Raw genomic sequence first — 21,862 nt, forward strand, 5'->3', positions numbered from 1 at the left:
CAAGGAGCCAAGTCCCGCGGGGCTTCCGAGCACCCAAGACTAACCCCCGACCCAAAGGAAGAACTTTCACCTACCCTAACCTTCACCTAGGGGGAAAAGAACGGAGGACCTGAGAATCTAAAGGACCACAGACTAAGGAAGAAACCTCAACACAACTAAAGCGAACCCGAGGTTGCAAAAGACAACCACCCAGAGGATAACTCCCTAAGAGGAACAGGACCAGAGATCAACACTACACCGATAAAGGTGGTATTTCCGAGAACCCCAAGGTATATCCTCAAATCTCTGCCACAACACCCTACAACTCATGGAGCTACAAAGAAGCCACAAGCTTCTCCTGTACCCTAGTCTAGCAACACAGTAGCTAAACTAGACAACGTAGGTAGGTAACCTCTATAACCTGAAATTGGTCGAAGAATTATCCCCCTGAAGACCATCCAGTGATCTCAGACGGAGGAGAGCACCTAGCAGAGCACTCTGGTATCCCAATGATACACGTCGTGCACCGTGTAAGCATAGCAAAAAAAAAGGCGCGCCGGTCCAAAAGGACTGCACAATCTGATGACAGGCCGTTATGTTCCGAATAGCTCTGAGTCCAAGTATCACTACACAATTAGCAGACAGAAACACATAAACATGATTAAATTCCCCCCTGTTCAATAACCCCCTGCAGGAGATATTAAACCTTGATTTCATAAGATAACAGGAGTCCCAATGGGACCCTGACTTCTTTTGTTAACATTACATTCCCATATTGAAATAAAATTAAACGATCTTACCAGAATCTATGCCGTGGAACAGGAACACGGCCCTTCAAGTGTGACAGATAGTAGCATCGCTTCTGACATGGACTTGAGAGAAGAAAGGCAGGCAGCGAAACTCATCAACGCTGATTGCCAAGGAGCTGTTAACATGAGTCGGGATGGCTTTGCAGAGACGACACTACCTGCATCTCCGGACTCTAACTTTCATCCATGCTCTCACTGAGAGGCTGACAGGATTACTTAAAACTCCAGTCCCATTCCAAAGAGTACTACCCTCCATAAGCGACTATCTTCAACTTCTGACACTTCTCTGCCAACCTCCTGTGACGAAAGGCAAATAATGACTGGGGGATGAGGGAAGTGAAGGAGGTATTTAAAGGATTACTTTCTGTTATAATTTTTAAGCTAAACAACTAACATATTAAAGTTAATAAACATTAATTAAAACCTACTGACCTATATGTTCTCCAAAACGAAGTTTCATAACGTTCTAAAAGTTATATCTTTTATTCCCCGATGATGTCACGTTATCCTGCCCGCTATTTTCAGAGCACTGCATGTTCAAAATACTTAAACCAATAACTTTGTGTTTAAAGCGCCATTTTGAAACCTAGGTATTGTAAACGGATTGGTACAGAGCAAAGGATACCCACGGAGTGGGTTTGGAAAACAATTAAATTTGCAGACAAGATTTCTGACATACGGTAGAGATATGTTAATGAAATGCTATTGATAAAAAGCGTATTTGGGGTAGTTAGTTAGTAACAGGCATAGAAAATATTTACTTACAGTGGCCCTTTAAGCCTTTGGCTGGGGTGTCTTTGCCTCCTCCTGGTGGACAGGTTCTTATTTCCCAAAAGTAATTAATGCAGCTGTGGACTCTTCCCATTTAAGAAGAAAAAGTATCTAATTGCTAGATTGCCTGTAATACTGCTAGTTCTCCTCTTGCACAATTGTTCTCAAAACATACTGTACTCTGAGGAACATCCTTAGCCAGGGCTGGACTGGGAATAAAATGCAGCCCTGGAAAAATATGAAGACCAGCCCTATTTTCTGTTGAGTTAGTAGAATGCAAATGTTCCATTTTTCTCAAAGGGGATTACTGGGACACTCCTTCCCAAATATTATTTTCAGAATTAAATTATATTAATTTGTATTAAGTACAAATGTCAGATAGATGAGTTATATAGGCACCCTAAAGCCCAATTGAATCCAGTAGTCAACCCTTTAAATTGTAGCTTTCCAGCCCCAGCAGCTGTTATTTATTGTTGTTATTATTATTAATATATGTTATTGTAATATTTTTATTTATAAACAGGTTCTGTGAACTTTGTGACAACAAGCACATAAAACGGTTTTATGATTTCAAAAGGTCTTTTAAAATACAGTTCATAATTATAAAGAAGCGATCTTAAATCATTAGTCTGTATTGTGCTTGGTAAACTGTCATGACATAAAAAATGTATCGGTAATTGGTATCGGTGAGTATTTGGAAAAACAGAATTTATGCTTACCTGATAAATTACTTTCTCCAACAGTGTGTCCGGTCCACGGCGTCATCCTTACTTGTGGGATATTCTCTTCCCCAACAGGAAATGGCAAAGAGTCCCAGCAAAGCTGGTCACATGATCTCTCCTAGGCTCCGCCCACCCCAGTCATTCGACCGACGGACAGGAGGAAATATATATAGGAGAAACCATATGATACCGTGGTGACTGTAGTTAGAGAAAATAATTCATCAGACCTGATTAAAAAACCAGGGCGGGCCGTGGACCGGACACACCGTTGGAGAAAGTAATTTATCAGGTAAGCATAAATTCTGTTTTCTCCAACATTGGTGTGTCCGGTCCACGGCGTCATCCTTACTTGTGGGAACCAATACCAAAGCTTTAGGACACGGATGAAGGGAGGGAGCAAATCAGGTCACCTAAATGGAAGGCACCACGGCTTGCAAAACCTTTCTCCCAAAAATAGCCTCCGAAGAAGCAAAAGTATCAAATTTGTAAAATTTGGCAAAAGTGTGCAGTGAAGACCAAGTCGCTGCCTTACATATCTGGTCAACAGAAGCCTCGTTCTTGAAGGCCCATGTGGAAGCCACAGCCCTAGTGGAGTGAGCTGTGATTCTTTCAGGAGGCTGCCGTCCGGCAGTCTCATAAGCCAATCGGATAATGCTTTTAAGCCAAAAGGAGAGAGAGGTAGAAGTCGCTTTTTGACCTCTCCTTTTACCAGAATAAACAACAAACAAGGAAGATGTTTGTCTGAAATCTTTAGTAGCCTCTAAATAGAATTTTAGAGCACGGACTACGTCCAAATTGTGTAACAAACGTTCCTTCTTTGAAACTGGATTCGGACACAAAGAAGGTACAACTATCTCCTGGTTAATATTTTTGTTGGAAACAACTTTCGGAAGAAAACCAGGCTTAGTACGCAAAACCACCTTATCTGCATGGAACACCAGATAGGGCGGAGAACACTACAGAGCAGATAACTCTGAAACTCTTCTAGCAGAAGAAATTGCAACCAAAAACAAAACTTTCCAAGATAATAACTTAATATCTACGGAATGTAAGGGTTCAAACGGAACCCCTTGAAGAACTGAAAGAACTAGATTTAGACTCCAGGGAGGAGTCAAAGGTCTGTAAACAGGCTTGATCCTAACCAGAGCCTGAACAAATGCTTGAACATCTGGCACAGCTGCCAGTCTTTTGTGAAGTAAAACAGATAAAGCAGAGATCTGTCCCTTCAGAGAACTTGCAGATAATCCTTTCTCCAAACCTTCTTGTAGAAAGGATAGAATCTTAGGAATTTTTATCTTGTTCCATGGGAATTCTTTAGATTCACACCAACAGATATATTTTTTCCATATTTTATGGTAAATTTTTCTAGTTACAGGCTTTCTAGCCTGAATCAGAGTATCTATTACAGAATCTGAAAACCCACGCTTTGATAAAATCAAGCGTTCAATCTCCAAGCCGTCAGTTGGAGGGAAACCAGATTCGGATGTTCGAATGGACCCTGAACAAGAAGGTCCTGTCTCAAAAGGTAGCTTCCATGGTGGAGCCGATGACATATTCACCAGGTCTGCATACCAAGTCCTGCGTGGCCACGCAGGAGCTATCAAGATCACAGAGGCCCTCTCCTGATTGATCCTGGCTACCAGCCTGGGGATGAGAGGAAACGGTGGGAATACATAAGCTAGGTTGAAGGTCCAAGGTGCTACTAGTGCATCTACTAGGGTCGCCTTGGGATCCCTGGATCTGGACCCATAGCAAGGAACCTTGAAGTTCTGACGAGACGCCATCAGATCCATGTCTGGAATGCCCCATAATTGAGTTATTTGGGCAAAGATTTCCGGATGGAGTTCCCACTCCCCCCGGATGGAATGTCTGACGACTCAGAAAATCCGCTTCCCAATTTTCCACTCCTGGGATGTGGATCGCAGACAAGTGGCAGGAGTGATCCTCCGCCCATTGAATTATCTTGGTCACTTCTTTCATCGCCAGGGAAGTCCTTGTTCCCCCCTGATGATTGATATATGCAACGGTCGTCATGTTGTCTGACTGAAACCTTATGAATTTGGCCTTTGCTAGTTGAGGCCAAGCTCTGAGAGCATTGAATATCGCTCTCAGTTCCAGAATGTTTATCGGGAGAAGAGACTCTTCCCGAGACCATAGACCCTGAGCTTTCAGGGATTCCCAGACCGCGCCCCAGCCCACTAGGCTGGCGTCGGTCGTGACAATGACCCACTCTGGTCTGCGGAAGCTCATTCCCTGTGACAGATTGTCCAGGGTCAGCCACCAACGGAGTGAATCTCTGGTCTTTTGATCTACTTGAATCGTCGGAGACAAGTCTGTATAATCCCCATTCCACTGTCTGAGCATGCACAGTTGTAATGGTCTTAGATGAATTTGTGCAAAAGGAACTATGTCCATTGTTGCAACCATCAATCCTATTACTTCCATGCACTGCGCTATGGAAGGACGAGGAACAGAATGAAGTACTTGACAAGAGCTTAGAAGTTTTGATTTTCTGACCTCTGTCAGAAAAATCCTCATTTCTAAGGAATCTATTATTGTTCCCAAGAAGGGAACTCTTGTTGACGGGGACAGAGAACTTTTTACTTTGTTCACCTTCCATCCGTGAGATCTGAGAAAGGCTAGGACGATGTCCGTATGAGCCTTTGCTTTTGACAGGGACGACGCTTGAATCAGGATGTCGTCCAAGTAAGGTACTACTGCAATGCCCCTTGGTCTTAGAACCGCTAGAAGGGACCCTAGTACCTTTGTGAAAATCCTTGGAGCAGTGGCTAATCCAAATGGAAGTGCCACAAACTGGTAATGCTTGTCCAGAAAAGCGAACCTTAGGAACTGATGATGTTCCTTGTGGATAGGAATATGTAGGTACGCATCCTTTAAATCCACGGTAGTCATAAATTGATTTTCCTGGATAGTAGGTAGGATCGTTCGAATAGTTTCCATTTTGAACGATGGTACCCTGAGAAATTTGTTTAGGATCTTTAGATCCAAAATTGGTCTGAATGTTCCCTCTTTTTTGGGAACTATGAACAGATTAGAATAAAATCCCATTCCTTGTTCTCTTATTGGAACTGGATGTATCACTCCCATCTTTAACAGGTCTTCTACACAATGTAAGAATGCCTGTCTCTTTATTTGGTTTGAAGATAATTGAGACCTGTGGAACCTTCCCCTTGGGGGTAGTTCCTTGAATTCCAGGAGATAACCTTGAGAAACTATTTCTAGCGCCCAAGGATCCTGAACATCTCTTGCCCAAGCCTGAGCAAAGAGAGAAAGTCTGCCCCCCACTAGATCCGGTCCCGGATCGGGGGCTATCCCTTCATGCTGTTTTGGTAGCAGTGGTAGGCTTCTTGGCCTGCTTACCCTTGTTCCAGCCTTGCATTGGTTTCCAGGCTGGTTTGGGTTGTGAAGTATTACCCTCTTGCTTAGAGGATACAGAATTAGAGACTGGTCCGTTTCTGCGAAAGGGACGAAAATTAGGCTTATTATTAGCCTTAAAAGACCTATCCTGTGGGAGGGCGTGGCCCTTTCCCCCAGTGATGTCTGAAATAATCTCTTTCAAATCAGGTCCAAATAATGTTTTGCCTTTGAAAGGAATGTTAAGCAATTTTGTCTTGGAAGACACATCCGCTGACCAAGACTTTAGCCAAAGCACTCTGCGCGCCACGACAGCAAACCCTGAATTTTTCGCCGCTAATCTAGCTAATTGCAAAGCGGCATCTAAAATAAAAGAGTTAGCCAATTTAAGTGCTTGAACTCTGTCCATAACCTCCTCATACGAAGATTCTTTACTGAGCGATTTTTCTAGTTCCTTGAACCAGAAACACGCTGCCGTAGTGACAGGAACAATGCATGAAATTGGTTGTAGAAGGTAACCTTGCTGTACAAAAATCTTTTTAAGCAAACCCTCTAATTTCTTATCCATAGGATCTTTGAAAGCACAACTATCTTCGATAGGAATAGTAGTGCGTTTGTTTAGAGTAGAAACCGCCCCCTCGACCTTGGGGACTGTCTGCCATAAGTCCTTTCTGGGGTCGACTATAGGAAATAATTTCTTAAATATAGGGGGGGGGGACAAAAGGTATGCCGGGCCTTTCCCACTCTTTATTTACTATGTCCGCCACCCGCTTGGGTATAGGAAAAGCGTCGGGGGGCACCGGAACCTCTAGGAACTTGTCCATCTTACATAATTTCTCTGGAATGACCAAATTGTCACAATCATCCAGAGTAGATAACACCTCCTTAAGCAGTGCGTGGAGATGTTCTAATTTAAATTTAAATGTCACAACATCAGGTTCAGCTTGATGAGAAATTTTTCCTGAATCTGAAATTTCTCCATCAGACAAAACCTCCCTCATGGCCCCTTGAGATTGGTGTGAGGGTATGTCAGAACAGTTATCATCAGCGTCCTCTTGCTCTTCAGTGTTTAAAACAGAGCAATCGCGCTTTCTCTGATAAGTAGGCATTTTGGATAAAAGATTTGCTATGGAGTTATCCATTACAGCCGTTAATTGTTGCATGGTAATAAGTATTGGCGCACTAGATGTACTAGGGGCCTCCTGTGTGGGCATAACTGGTGTAGACACAGTAGGGGATGATGTAGTATCATGTTTACTCCCCTCATTTGAGGAATCATCTTGGGCAATATCATTATCTGTTGCATTACTGTCCTTACTTTGTTTGGACACTATGGCACAATTATCACATACATTTAAATGGGGAGACACATTGGCTTTCATACATATAGAACATAGCTTATCTGATGGTACAGACATGTTAAACAGGCTTAAACTTGTCAACAAAGCACAAAAAACGTTTTAAAATAAAACCGTTACTGTCACTTTAAATTTCAAACTGAAAACACTTTATTACTGAATATGTGAAAAAGTATGAAGGAATTGTTCAAAATTCACCAAAATTTCACCACAGTGTCTTAAAGCATTAAAAGTATTGCACACCAAATTTCAGAGCTTTAACCCTTAAATTAACGGAACCGGAGCCGTTTTTACATTTAACCCCTATACAGTCCCAGAATGAGGCTCTGTCTATAACTAGAAAGGCCCCCATCTGAAAAAGGTGTCCAACACAGTGCCTGCCGTTTTTCTAAACGTTCCCCAAGATTATAATACCAATAATTAGTTAGAATCTGCATAATATGCCTAGTAAAGCAATTGTTTTAGCCCAGAAAAATGTCTACCAGTTTTTAAGCCCTTTTTGAAGCCCTTTATTCTTTTATGTTTAACTAAGAAAATGGCTTACCGGTCCCCATGAGGGGAAATGACAGCCTTCCAGCATTACATGGTCTTGTTAAAAATATGGCTAGTCATACCTTAAGCAGAAAAGACTGCTAACTGTTTCCCCCAACTGAAGTTACTTCATCTCAACAGTCCTGTGTGGAAACAGCAATCGATTTTAGTTACTGTCTGCTAAAATCATCTTCCTCTTACAAACAGAAATCTTCATCCTTTTCTGTTTCAGAGTAAATAGTACATACCAGCACTATTTTAAAATAACAAACACTTGATAGAAGAATAAAACTACATTTAAACACCAAAAAACTCTTAACCATCTCCGTGGAGATGTTGCCTGTGCAACGGCAAAGAGAATGACTGGGGTGGGCGGAGCCTAGGAGGGATCATGTGACCAGCTTTGCTGGGACTCTTTGCCATTTCCTGTTGGGGAAGAGAATATCCCACAAGTAAGGATGACGCCGTGGACCGGACACACCAATGTTGGAGAAAAAGTACTTGTACTCTTAAAAAAAAATGGTATTGGTGCAAATTATATATAGATATACATACATATATACACGCACACACATCTCTCTCTCTATATATATCTATCTATCTATCTATTTCGAAAGAGCACTCTCACCTTAGTAACAACTGCCAGGGTGCCACCAGTTAAATATAACAAGTGGAAGAAGGCACTCTCTGGTCTTTTCAAGTGTACTTTATTTGAAAAAGCGGGATGTTTCGGGGGGGGGGGACACTCCCCTCCCCTGTGGAAGGGGAGTGTCCCCCCGAAACATCACGCTTTTTCAAATAAAGTACAGTACACTTAAAAAGACCAGAGAGTGTCTTCTTCCATATATATATATATATATATATATATATATAATTATTATTATTATTTTTGTTCAATATTAACCATTCACATATATGAGTGCGGTCTATTCCTGTGTTTTGTATTTACATAGGGGAGGTTACAAAAGCCTGCATCACCCTGGAAGGTTCCCAGTTGGTTTGTTTGGAAGTATGCATTGAGTGGGTGCTGGTTTAGGGTCCCAGGAAGGGGGAGACCTTGTTGTGGTCCTGGGATTGATCCTTTGGCGCCAAATGTAACTGACTTCCCCCAGTTTTACTTTTAAATATTACTGTGAATCTGCTGGAGAGTGCCAGGTTTTGTGTGTGTTGTGTTGATAATGTTTGTAATGCTTCCCAGCGGGCCTGCCACCCAGACTGCTCTGGGGTTAACTGCCTAAGTTGCTGGGAACTTTGCAGCTGTATGCCAGTGTTCAGGGCTGTGGAGCTTGCTGTGGCTTAGGATGTGTACCCAACCCAGTCCGGTCTGTGAGTGCGGTCCATTCCTGTGTTTTGTATTTACATAGGGGAGGTTACAAAAGCCTGTGTCACCCTGGAAGGTTCCCAGTTGGTTTGTTTGGAAGTATGCATTGTGTGGGTGCTGGTTTAGGGTGCCAGGAAGGGAGAGACCTTGTTGTGGTCCTGGGCTTGATCCTTTGGCACTAAATGTAATCGACTTCCCCCAGTTTTGCTTTTAAACATTACTCTGAATCTGCTGGCGAGTGCCAGGTTTTATGTATGTATGTATTGTTCAATCATAACCATTCACATATAAAACTCACCCAGTGTCCTTGAGAAGACAGGAAGAGCAGAACTGAGCACGAGAAGAGAGACACAGTTCCCAATGATCTAAAAGTGGAAGGAGAGAGAAGTGAGAGGTGGCACCGTGAGAGCATAAGAAAATGACCAGACTTAGCATCAGTCTCCTGTCAGCCACAAAAGGACAACTACTGCTTAAACACTAGAACAGCAAGAACAGTAGGTACATGTAAGCAGTGTTCATGCAATGTTGTGATAGTATATTAAAAATATAATGGATTCATAAGGGCCAACAAACACCTTGAGATTTTCTTTTTGTAGAAAATATTTAATTATGCATACTCAAACAACTTTGCAATATAATTTCTTTATTTATTTTGCTACTTTTCATGCAGTTTAGCTCTAATTTATAGGACTTGAAATGCACTTGCTGACTTCTCAAGGCTACCCCCTGCAACACATATTTCCCTAATTCACTTTAACTGATTACAACTGTTTATATTAAATGATTTTGGACCCTTCAAATAAGGCAAATTGGGAGTGGAGTTTGGGCTACTGAAAAACAATTGCGATAAAAAGCATGTTAATTTGTTTAATAAGCATTTAGACTTGGATGATATGTTATTTTACAGCAACACAACAGAAATGTCTTAATTACAAGGTGTTTAATGTCCCATTAAAATCTCCCAGCATTCTAATATGTGATTAAAGGGATATGAAAGCCAAACATTTTCTTTTGTGATTCGGACAGAGCATACCATTTTTAAAAAGTTTACAATTTATTTCTATTATCAAATTTGCTTTGTTCCCATGGTTTTCTGTGTTGAAGCGATAGCTAGGTAGGCATCTGGAGCACTACATGGCAGGAAATAGTGCTGCTATCTATTGTGCTTGCAAATGGATAACATTCTTGCAAATCTGCTGCCAAATAGTGCTCCAGACATAAGCAGAGTCCTGAGCTTTTTCAACAAAAGAACAAAGTAAACCTAATAGAAGTAAATTACAAAGTTGTTTAAAATAGCATGCTCTATCCAAATCACACACTTTTTGGGTTTCATGTCCCTTTAAACACTAAGGGCCAAATTACGAGTGGAGCGTTCTTTAAAGATAGTATTAAGGAAAGGTAATTCCCAGGAGTAATGGAGTTTCCACACACTTCTTCCCATTCAGCTAAGCGTTATCAAAGATTTAGATGTGGAGTTTCTTGTACCCTGCAGTTTTATTTTTAGTTTAGCTTAGTGCACTTCAAATTAGCATGTTTAATATAGCTTCTTTAGGAGGGGGTAAGTTTTCCATACCTCAGGAGTGTGTGTCGTAACACAGTGTGTAGGTGTGTCCCTGCTTCAGCACAATTTTTTTGGAATTTAAAATTCTTTTTAAATTTTCTTTTAGTTTCCAACTTTCTGCCTGCCTGCTACGCATATCACGTGGTCGACACGTGATTGATACCTAGTGGGTCACAGACCATCTTAACCTATTGACGCAGCTTAGCGGGAACTGAAACTTTTCCCATTGGCGGCACATCGGCTCGTGACTGCATGTGTAGTCAGTGAGTGGGACAGCAGTGTGTTTTCAGCGCGGGCAGTAGTCAGTCGGACTCGCAGAGCTCCGAGGGCAGCAGCTTTAATGCTGAGCTGAAGTCAGTGTTTTTATTTTTTTTTGCAGCTAGCTCCCAGTAGTGCATTGCTGCTCCTGCTCTTGATATATGGATAGGAAGTGGAAGCTTAAAAATGTGAGTGTCTTTATCTAATATTCCACCAAATATTCAGAAACTGTGTTCATCCCATCAACCTCATACATCCCATTAAAATAGTAAGTAGCTATTGGTGTTACATAAATTATATAATAACAAAATATGAGTTTAGTATGTGTCCGTATCTCTTAAAACAAGTTAGTTTAACCTCCTGTTTGCTAGTACAACTGAATTACTGTGTCGCAAAATTATGTAGGTTTAAAAAGTGTGTCACCAACATGAAAAGTTTGGAAAGCTCTGCTTTAAATGAACATGGTATATTTGAAGGAGAATCTAGGGACATAATGTGTAGATACAATGCCTAGTATTCTAAATGCCTCCTAAATGACACAAGAGGCCACTCTTGGACATCACTCAAACACACCTAATAACATATAGGAGGCTATTTCTAGCAAGAGAGACCACTTTTGGATCTCTTATTTTTTATTTTTGATATTCTAGTGTTACTATTAACATTAGCTTAATGTGAAAAGTAGTGAGAGCTATATTAATAAAAAAATAGAAAAGATAGAAGAGTTAAATATCAACTGAGTCTTTGTGTAGTAGATCTGAACCATGTGACAAGTAAAATGATATACAGTTTAGGACTGAACCACACTTTCAAGGATCCAGGATAAACTAAATCTTAAAAAAAATCAGAGCTTTAGATTGGTGATTGTAATAACATCAATCACACATCAAACTATAAAAGCAAATTCAAGGTATATATAGTAGCTATATAAGTATTGATAAACTTTGTTGTAAGGATAGTATTGGACATGTTTGGGCCTTATTAGGGATGTAAAATTAACATGAGGGGATGTAAGGGGTCGTGTGGAGGATATATAAAGCTAATGGAGGACTAAAGAATAATCTATCTAGACATGGGGAAAACAAATTGCTCTGAAAACTACCATGCTGCTGGCCATAATAGGACTATATTGCTGCATAGGGCACTAGTACAGTATCAAGCGTAGCCGTTTAGAATAACAGAATAGTAAAGTAGGTAAATTTGCAAAAACTACAAATAAAGTTAGCACTCTCGCAGGAATTATAAGAGCATGGATCCTTGGTAACAGGATATATGGAGGTTAAAGTTAACTCAGAACATTACCATCTCTAATAAATATTTTATATATGGCATACCATATAATATTAGTTCCCCGCAAAGCAATTATCTAGGCTAAGGAAGATGTGAAAAACTACATTTCATAAGCAGACACTGGATATGCTATAAAATGTACATTAAGCTATAAGAAGCAAACCTTAATGAAATTATCCCACTCCTAGTCTGAACTGTAAGACATTGTCAGAGAGTGACACCTCTAAGCATAGTCCTCTGTAGCAAACAAATGTCCAACCAAGTGACAACATTAAAGTGGAGTAAACATCAGGGAAAAATACATTGGATCATCTGATCGTCATAAGGAAGGTAAGTCAGCATGGAGATCAGGCTGTAACCAGGGTAGATCTACTGAAATAAATAAGCAGTTCAAACGTTCACCACTTCTGAGCTAGTACAATAGGGCAGGATTGCGAGAGCCTCATAAAAATCTCTGTTAGCCCACTCCTGTTCTGGGAGATCCGCACTCTTTAGTTCTCCATGGGGAACAAAGCACCCTCTCAGCCTTCAGCAAAAGCTTCCGATGGGTCATCTCCAGATATCTATACATATTAGAGCGGTGCGCCAGGGAGCCAGACACTCTCCCTTCCACAGCCGCCCATCTGAAACCATCTGCGAGGCTCTGGTGATTCACATATTCGGTCCCAGTGATGTCCCTACTCAGGGGTTGTTTGACTAAGGTCCAGCTACCTTCCATACTGTTTGTCCTCTGTGTCCAAGGGTTGCCGTTCCAAAGTAGTGTTTTAGGGAGAGTAGGCGTCTCTTGAGTGACTCCATCCTCTATGCCCGGCTCCATGAGCAATTCCCTCTGCCCCAGGTCAGCCCCCTAATCAGCAGGCTTTTCACGCGTCGCCTTCTTTGCCTCACTTGTGAGCTGCATGGTCAGGGTTGCCAGGTGTCCTGTATTTGACCAGACAGTCCGTTTTTTCCACCTGCTGTACAGTAAAATGTAAAGACACCTTTTTTTCCAAGTAGACATTGCAGTTCCAAAAGATGCCGATAGGTGTCACTCAAAGTGGAACAGATTCAATTTAGGTGAAGAAGCAGAGTTCTGATTGCACTTAATATTGCCAGCCACTTGCAATCAAATACAGATCAGTTTGTGTAGTAGAGAGGGACTGTGTGAGCAGCATGTGAGGTATGTAAGTATAAAGAGCAGCAAATTATCAGTTGGATTGTTGCTATTTTTTAATGGGAAAAAAATTGAATCATATATAGGGGAACTATTCCAACATTACTGTAAAGGATGTTTAACAGTATGTCGAGCTGCATCTATGCTATTTTTTTCAAGTGACAGCCCTTTTTTTACCTTTATAAAAACAATCAAATTAAGAAACTGCATCCCAGTACTATTTTTAATTCTTAGTCCTTTTAGAAGAATGTTGGAGAATTACATATGAGTTTGTATAAACTGCATTTAAAGAGACATACTTTGACTTTACAATTTAAATTAATAGATTATGGAGGTAGCTGCAAAAGAATGAACAATGCAAAATTATTCTTAATACATGGGTTGATAAAGTATTGCAAGACTCTTTAGGAGTACACTGCTATCAATTCTATAAATAATAATCATTTTATATTCTCTAGTATAAAGCTGCCAGCCTTCTATTTTCCATCAAATAGCCACGTTCTAAAAGAAAAGTTAGAAGCTGCAGTCACTGCTTTTCACAAAAGAAAGCAAACAATTCAGAAACTCTTCTAACAGAAGAGATAACCAAAAGGATACTTTCCAAGAAAGTAATTTTATATCCAAAGAATGCATAGGCTCAAAAGGAGGAGCCTGCAAAACCTTCAAAACCAAATTAAGACTCCATGGAGGAGAAATAGACTTAATAACAGGCTTGATACAGACCAAAGCCTGAACAAAACAGTGAATACAAGGAGGTTTAGCAATCTTTCTATGAAATAAAAACAGAAAGAGCAGAGATTTATCCGTTCAAAGTACTTGCAGACAAACCTTTATCCAAACTGTCCTGAAGAAACTGTAAAATTCTAGGAATTCTAAAAGAATGCCAAGAGAATTTATGAGAACACCATGAAATATAGGTTTTCCAAACCCAATAATAAATCTTCCTTGAAACAGAATTACGAGCCTGCAACATAGTATTGATCACTGAGTCAGAGAAACCTCTATGACTAAGCACTAAACGTTCAATTTCCATACCTTCCAATTTAGAGATTTGAGATCCTGATGGAAAAACGGCCCTTGAAACAGAAGGTGATGGTAAATTATCCAGCATAAAGTCACCTTTAATGAAAGCTCCTGTGCTAACTAGCATATTGATCTGCTTTTAGCATTAAAAAGTCCAATCTACCTTTAATAATTAAGGTTTTTATCTGGCTCCGTTAACTGCTGTAATGCAGCCTCTGCCACAGAATTTCTCTTTGGCTTCCTTGCCTAGCAGTTGTTTTAGCCAATCAGAGCCTCACCATGCGCCCCATGTAAAGTATTGACAGCACGCTCTCGTGCTTGTAACTCTGACTGCAAGAAGAACTGCACATGCGCAACTCGCTACGCTGTTTGCGTATCAGAAACAGTAAACAGTGATTTCGGTTGCGCAAACGGCGTAGCGAGTTGCGCAGTTCTTCTTGCAGTCAGAGTTACAAGCACGGGAGCGTGCTGTCAATACTTTACATGGGGCACATGGTGAGGCTCTGATTGGCTTAAACAACTGCCAGTCAAGGAAGCCAAAGAGAAATTCTGTGACAGAGGCTGCATTACAGCAGTTAACGGGGCCAGACAAAAACCTTAATTATTAAAGGTAGATTGGACTTTTTAATGCTAAAAGCAGATCGATATGCTAGTTGGCACAGGAGCTTTCATTAAAGGTGACTTTATGCTGGATAATTTACCATCACTTTAAAGGAAGTGACCAAGGTTGGCAACTGGACATCCGGACAAGATCCGCATACCAAAACCTTTGAGGCCATGCTGGTGCTATCAGAAACACATACGATAGTTCCATTATGATCTTGGAGATCATCCTTGGAAGAAGAACTAGAGGTGGAAAAATATAAGCAAGTTGGTAAGACCAAGGAACTGCTAACACATCCACTATCTCTGCCTGAGAATCCCTGGACATGGAAAGGTATCTGGGAAGTTTCCAGTTTAGATGGGAAGCCATCAGATCTATTTCTGGAAGACCCCACATCTGTACAATCTGAAAAAACACATCTGGATGGAGAGACCCCTCACCATTGCAAAGTCTGACGACTGAGATAATCAGCTTCCCAATTTTCTACACCTGGGATTTGAATCGCAGAAATTAGACAAAAGTCCCTCCCTCATGATTAACATATGCCACAGTTGTGATATTGTCTGTCTGAAAGCGAATGAAAAGTTCTCTTTAATAGAGGCCAAGCCTGAAGAGTCCTGAAAATAGCACAGAGTTCTAAGATATTGATTGATAGCCTCGCCTCTAGAGGATTCCAAACCACTTGTGCTGTCAGAGACCCCCAGACAGCTCCCCAACCTGAAAGACTTGCATCTGTTGAGACTACAGTCCAGGAAGGACGAACAAAAGAGGCCCCTTGAATAATACGATTGTCTAACCACCAAGTCAGAGAGAGTAGAATGCTGGGATTTCAGAATATCAATTGTGATATCTGAGTAAAATTCCTGCACCATTGATTCAACATGCAAAGATGCAGAGGTCTCATATGAAAACGAGCAAAGGGGGTTGCGTCCGATGCTGCAGTCATGAGACCTAAAACGTCCATGCACATAGCCACTGAAGGGAATGATCGAGACTGAAGGTTTTAACAGGCTGAGACCATTTTCATTTGTCTCTTGTATGTTAGAGACAGGGTCACAGACACTGAATCTATCTGGAAACCTAAAAAGGAGACCCTTGTCTGAGGAATCAAGAAAATCTCTGGAAAATTGATCCTCTAACCATGTCTTTGAAGAAACAACACTAGTTGATTTGTGTGAGATTCTGCTAAATGAAAAGATTGAGCCAGTACCAAGATATTATCCAAATAAGGAAACACTGCAATACCCTTCTCTCTGATTACAGATAAAAGGGCACCAAGAACCTTTGAAAAGATTATTGGGGCTGTCGCTAGGCCAAATGGAAGAACGACAAATTGGTAATGCTTGTCTAGAAAAGAGAATCCCAGAAACCGATAGTGATCTGGATGAAACGGAATTTTAAGATAAGCGTCCTGTAAGTCTATTGCAGACATGTTATGACCTTGCTGAACAAAAGGCAGAATAGCCCTTATAGTCACCATCTTGAAAATTGGGACCCTTACAAAACAGAATCTGCCCAAATGTTTTGAAATAATTTCAATCTGCCCCTCACCAGTTGAACTGGATTGAGGGCCGCACCTTCATGCAGTCTTGGGGTCTGGCTTTGGCTTCTTATAAGGCTTGGATTTATTCCAACTTGAAGATGGCTTCCAATTGGAGCCAGAGTCCTTAGGGGAAGGAGTGGTTTTCTTTTCTCTATTCTGACGAAAGGAACAAAACAGATTAGAAGCTTTAGATTTACCCTTAGACTTTTTATCTTGGGGCAAAAAATCTCCCTTCCCCTCAGTAATAGTGGAAATAATAGAGTCCAAACTGAGAACAAAATAAATTATTACCCTGGAAAGATAGATAGTAATCTAGATACCATGTCAGCATTCCATGATTTAAGCCATAAAGCTCTTCTAGCCAGAATAGAGACATAGATTTAACATTAATCTTGAGGATATCAAAAACAGCATCAAAGATAAAATAATTAGCATGTTTAAGCAAACGAACAATGCTAGACAAAACAGAATTTATGTTTACCTGATAAATTGCTTTCTCCAACGGTGTGTCCGGTCCACGGCGTCATCCTTACTTGTGGGATATTCTCTTCCCCAACAGGAAATGGCAAAGAGCCCAGCAAAGCTGGTCACATGATCCCTCCTAGGCTCCGCCTACCCCAGTCATTCGACCGACGTTAAGGAGGAATATTTGCATAGGAGAAACCATATGATACCGTGGTGACTGTAGTTAAAGAAAATAAATTATCAGACCTGATTAAAAAACCAGGGCGGGCCGTGGACCGGACACACCGTTGGAGAAAGCAATTTATCAGGTAAACATAAATTCTGTTTTCTCCAACATAGGTGTGTCCGGTCCACGGCGTCATCCTTACTTGTGGGAACCAATACCAAAGCTTTAGGACACGGATGAAGGGAGGGAGCAAATCAGGTCACCTAAATGGAAGGCACCACGGCTTGCAAAACCTTTCTCCCAAAAATAGCCTCAGAAGAAGCAAAAGTATCAAACTTGTAAAATTTGGTAAAAGTGTGCAGTGAAGACCAAGTCGCTGCCCTACATATCTGATCAACAGAAGCCTCGTTCTTGAAGGCCCATGTGGAAGCCACAGCCCTAGTGGAATGAGCTGTGATTCTTTCGGGAGGCTGCCGTCCGGCAGTCTCGTAAGCCAATCTGATGATGCTTTTAATCCAAAAAGAGAGAGAGGTAGAAGTTGCTTTTTGACCTCTCCTTTTACCTGAATAAACAACAAACAAGGAAGATGTTTGTCTAAAATCCTTTGTAGCATCTAAATAGAATTTTAGAGCGCGAACAACATCCAAATTGTGCAACAAACGTTCCTTCTTTGAAACTGGTTTCGGACACAGAGAAGGTACGATAATCTCCTGGTTAATGTTTTTGTTAGAAACAACTTTTGGAAGAAAACCAGGTTTAGTACGTAAAACCACCTTATCTGCATGGAACACCAGATAAGGAGGAGAACACTGCAGAGCAGATAATTCCGAAACTCTTCTAGCAGAAGAAATTGCAACTAAAAACAAAACTTTCCAAGATAATAACTTAATATCAACGGAATGTAAGGGTTCAAACGGAACCCCCTGAAGAACTGAAAGAACTAAGTTGAGACTCCAAGGAGGAGTCAAAGGTTTGTAAACAGGCTTAATTCTAACCAGAGCCTGAACAAAGGCTTGAACATCTGGCACAGCTGCCAGCTTTTTGTGAAGTAACACAGACAAGGCAGAAATCTGTCCCTTCAGGGAACTTGCAGATAATCCTTTTTCCAATCCTTCTTGAAGGAAGGATAGAATCTTAGGAATCTTAACCTTGTCCCAAGGGAATCCTTTAGATTCACACCAACAGATATATTTTTTCCAAATTTTGTGGTAAATCAAGGTCCAAGGTGCTACTAGTGCATCCACTAGAGCCGCCTTGGGATCCCTGGATCTGGACCCGTAGCAAGGAACTTTGAAGTTCTGACGAGAGGCCATCAGATCCATGTCTGGAATGCCCCACAGCTGAGTGACTTGGGCAAAGATTTCCGGATGGAGTTCCCACTCCCCCGGATGCAAAGTCTGACGACTCGGAAAATCCGCTTCCCAATTTTCCACTCCTGGGATGTGGATAGCAGACAGGTGGCAGGAGTGAGACTCCGCCCATAGAATGATTTTGGTCACTTCTTCCATCGCCAGGGAACTCCTTGTTCCCCCCTGATGGTTGATGTACGCAACAGTTGTCATGTTGTCTGATTGAAACCGTATGAACTTGGCCCTCGCTAGCTGAGGCCAAGCCTTGAGAGCATTGAATATCGCTCTCAGTTCCAGAATATTTATCGGTAGAAGAGATTCTTCCCGAGACCAAAGACCCTGAGCTTTCAGGGATCCCCAGACCGCGCCCCAGCCCATCAGACTGGCGTCGGTCGTGACAATGACCCACTCTGGTCTGCGGAATGTCATCCCTTGTGACAGGTTGTCCAGGGACAGCCACCAACGGAGTGAGTCTCTGGTCCTCTGATTTACTTGTATCTTCGGAGACAAGTCTGTATAGTCCCCATTCCACTGACTGAGCATGCACAGTTGTAATGGTCTTAGATGAATGCGCGCAAAAGGAACTATGTCCATTGCCGCTACCATCAAACCGATCACTTCCATGCACTGCGCTATGGAAGGAAGAGGAACGGAATGAAGTATCCGACAAGAGTCTAGAAGTTATGTTTTTCTGGCCTCTGTCAGAAAAATCCTCATTTCTAAGGAGTCTATTATTGTTCCCAAGAAGGGAACCCTTGTTGACGGAGATAGAGAACTCTTTTCCACGTTCACTTTCCATCCGTGAGATCTGAGAAAGGCCAGGACAATGTCCGTGTGAGCCTTTGCTTGAGGAAGGGACGACGCTTGAATCAGAATGTCGTCCAAGTAAGGTACTACAGCAATGCCCCTTGGTCTTAGCACAGCTAGAAGGGACCCTAGTACCTTTGTGAAAATCCTTGGAGCAGTGGCTAATCTGAAAGGAAGCGCCACGAACTGGTAATGCTTGTCCAGGAATGCGAACCTTAGGAACCGATGATGTTCCTTGTGGATAGGAATATGTAGATACGCATCCTTTAAATCCACTGTGGTCATGAATTGACCTTCCTGGATGGAAGGAAGAATAGTTCGAATGGTTTCCATCTTGAACGATGGAACCTTGAGAAACTTGTTTAAGATCTTGAGATCTAAGATTGGTCTGAACGTTCCCTCTTTTTTGGGAACTATGAACAGATTGGAGTAGAACCCCATCCCTTGTTCTCTTAATGGAACAGGATGAATCACTCCCATTTTTAACAGGTCTTCTACACCATGTAAGAATGCCTGTCTTTTTATGTGGTCTGAAGACAACTGAGACCTGTGGAACCTCCCCCTTGGGGGAAGCCCCTTGAATTCCAGAAGATAACCTTGGGAGACTATTTCTAGCGCCCAAGGATCCAGAACATCTCTTGCCCAAGCCTGAGCGAAGAGAGAGAGTCTGCCCCCCACCAGATCCGGTCCCGGATCGGGGGCCAACATTTCATGCTGTCTTGGTAGCAGGTTTCTTGGCCTGCTTTCCCTTGTTCCAGCCTTGCATTGGTCTCCAAGCTGGCTTGGCTTGAGAAGTATTACCCTCTTGCTTAGAGGACGTAGCACTTTGGGCTGGTCCGTTTCTACGAAAGGGACGAAAATTAGGTTTATTTTTTGCCTTGAAAGGCCGATCCTGAGGAAGGGCGTGGCCCTTACCCCCAGTGATATCAGAGATAATCTCTTTCAAGTCAGGGCCAAACAGCGTGTTCCCCTTGAAAGGAATGTTAAGTAGCTTGTTCTTGGAAGACGCATCAGCTGACCAAGATTTCAACCAAAGCGCTCTGCGCGCCACAATAGCAAACCCTGAATTCTTAGCCGCTAACCTAGCCAATTGCAAAGTGGCGTCTAGGGTGAAAGAATTAGCCAATTTGAGAGCATTGATTCTGTCCATAATCTCCTCATAAGGAGGAGAATCACTATCGACCGCCTTTATCAGCTCATCGAACCAGAAACATGCGGCTGTAGCTACAGGGACAATGCATGAAATTGGTTGTAGAAGGTAACCCTGCTGAACAAACATCTTTTTAAGTAAACCTTCTAATTTTTTATCCATAGGATCTTTGAAAGCACAACTATCCTCTATGGGTATAGTGGTGCGTTTGTTTAAAGTGGAAACCGCTCCCTCGACCTTGGGGACTGTCTGCCATAAGTCCTTTCTGGGGTCGACCATAGGAAACAATTTTTTAAATATGGGGGGAGGGACGAAAGGAATACCGGGCCTTTCCCATTCTTTATTAACAATGTCCGCCACCCGCTTGGGTATAGGAAAAGCTTCTGGGAGCTCCGGGACCTCTAGGAACTTGTCCATTTTACATAGTTTCTCTGGGATGACCAACTTGTCACAATCATCCAGAGTGGATAATACCTCCTTGAGCAGAATGCGGAGATGTTCCAACTTAAATTTAAACGTAATCACATCAGGTTCAGCTTGTTGAGAAATGTTCCCTGAATCAGTAATTTCTCCCTCAGACAAAACCTCCCTGGCCCCATCAGACTGGGTTAGGGGCCCTTCAGAACCATTATTATCAGCGTCGTCATGCTCTTCAGTATCTAAAACAGAGCAGTCACGCTTACGCTGATAAGTGTTCATTTTGGCTAAAATGTTTTTGACAGAATTATCCATTACAGCCGTTAATTGTTGCATAGTAAGGAGTATTGGCGCGCTAGATGTACTAGGGGCCTCCTGAGTGGGCAAGACTCGTGTAGACGAAGGAGGGAATGATGCAGTACCATGCTTACTCCCCTCACTTGAGGAATCATCTTGGGCATCATTGTCATTGTCACATAAATCACATTTATTTAAATGAATAGGAATTCTGGCTTCCCCACATTCAGAACACAGTCTATCTGGTAGTTCAGACATGTTAAACAGGCATAAACTTGATAACAAAGTACAAAAAACGTTTTAAAATAAAACCGTTACTGTCACTTTAAATTTTAAACTGAACACACTTTATTACTGCAATTGCGAAAAAACATGAAGGAATTGTTCAAAATTCACCAAATTTTCACCACAGTGTCTTAAAGCCTTAAAAGTATTGCACACCAAATTTGGAAGCCTTAACCCTTAAAATAACGGAACCGGAGCCGTTTTTAACTTTAACCCCTTTACAGTCCCTGGTATCTGCTTTGCTGAGACCCAACCAAGCCCAAAGGGGAATACGATACCAAATGACGCCTTCAGAAAGTCTTTTCTAAGTATCAGAGCTCCTCTCACATGCGACTGCATGTCATGCCTCTCAAAAACAAGTGCGCAACACCGGCGCGAAAATGAGACTCTGCCTATGATTTGGGAAAGCCCCTAAAGAATAAGGTGTCTAAAACAGTGCCTGCCGATATTATTATATCAAAATACCCAGATAAAATGATTCCTCAAGGCTAAATATGTGTTAATAATGAATCGATTTAGCCCAGAAAAAGTCTACAGTCTTAATAAGCCCTTGTGAAGCCCTTATTTACGATCTTAATAAACATGGCTTACCGGATCCCATAGGGAAAATGACAGCTTCCAGCATTAC

At 41.7% G+C, this 21,862-nt stretch overlaps 1 protein-coding gene across 1 annotated transcript in view; it reads right to left on the reverse strand.

The window, feature by feature from the left end:
• Positions 1-21,862, reverse strand: part of LMBR1L (limb development membrane protein 1 like) — a gene marked incomplete in the record, with an annotated part of 163,133 nt that overhangs the window by 1,359 nt on the left and 139,912 nt on the right. The window contains 1 exon segment of the mRNA XM_053708078.1: positions 9,165-9,231. Within this exon segment, the coding sequence (XP_053564053.1) occupies positions 9,165-9,231 (67 nt within the window).

The sequence above is a fragment of the Bombina bombina genome, chromosome 3 (assembly GCF_027579735.1).
Source record: "Bombina bombina isolate aBomBom1 chromosome 3, aBomBom1.pri, whole genome shotgun sequence".
NCBI classification, from domain to species: domain Eukaryota; kingdom Metazoa; phylum Chordata; class Amphibia; order Anura; family Bombinatoridae; genus Bombina; species Bombina bombina.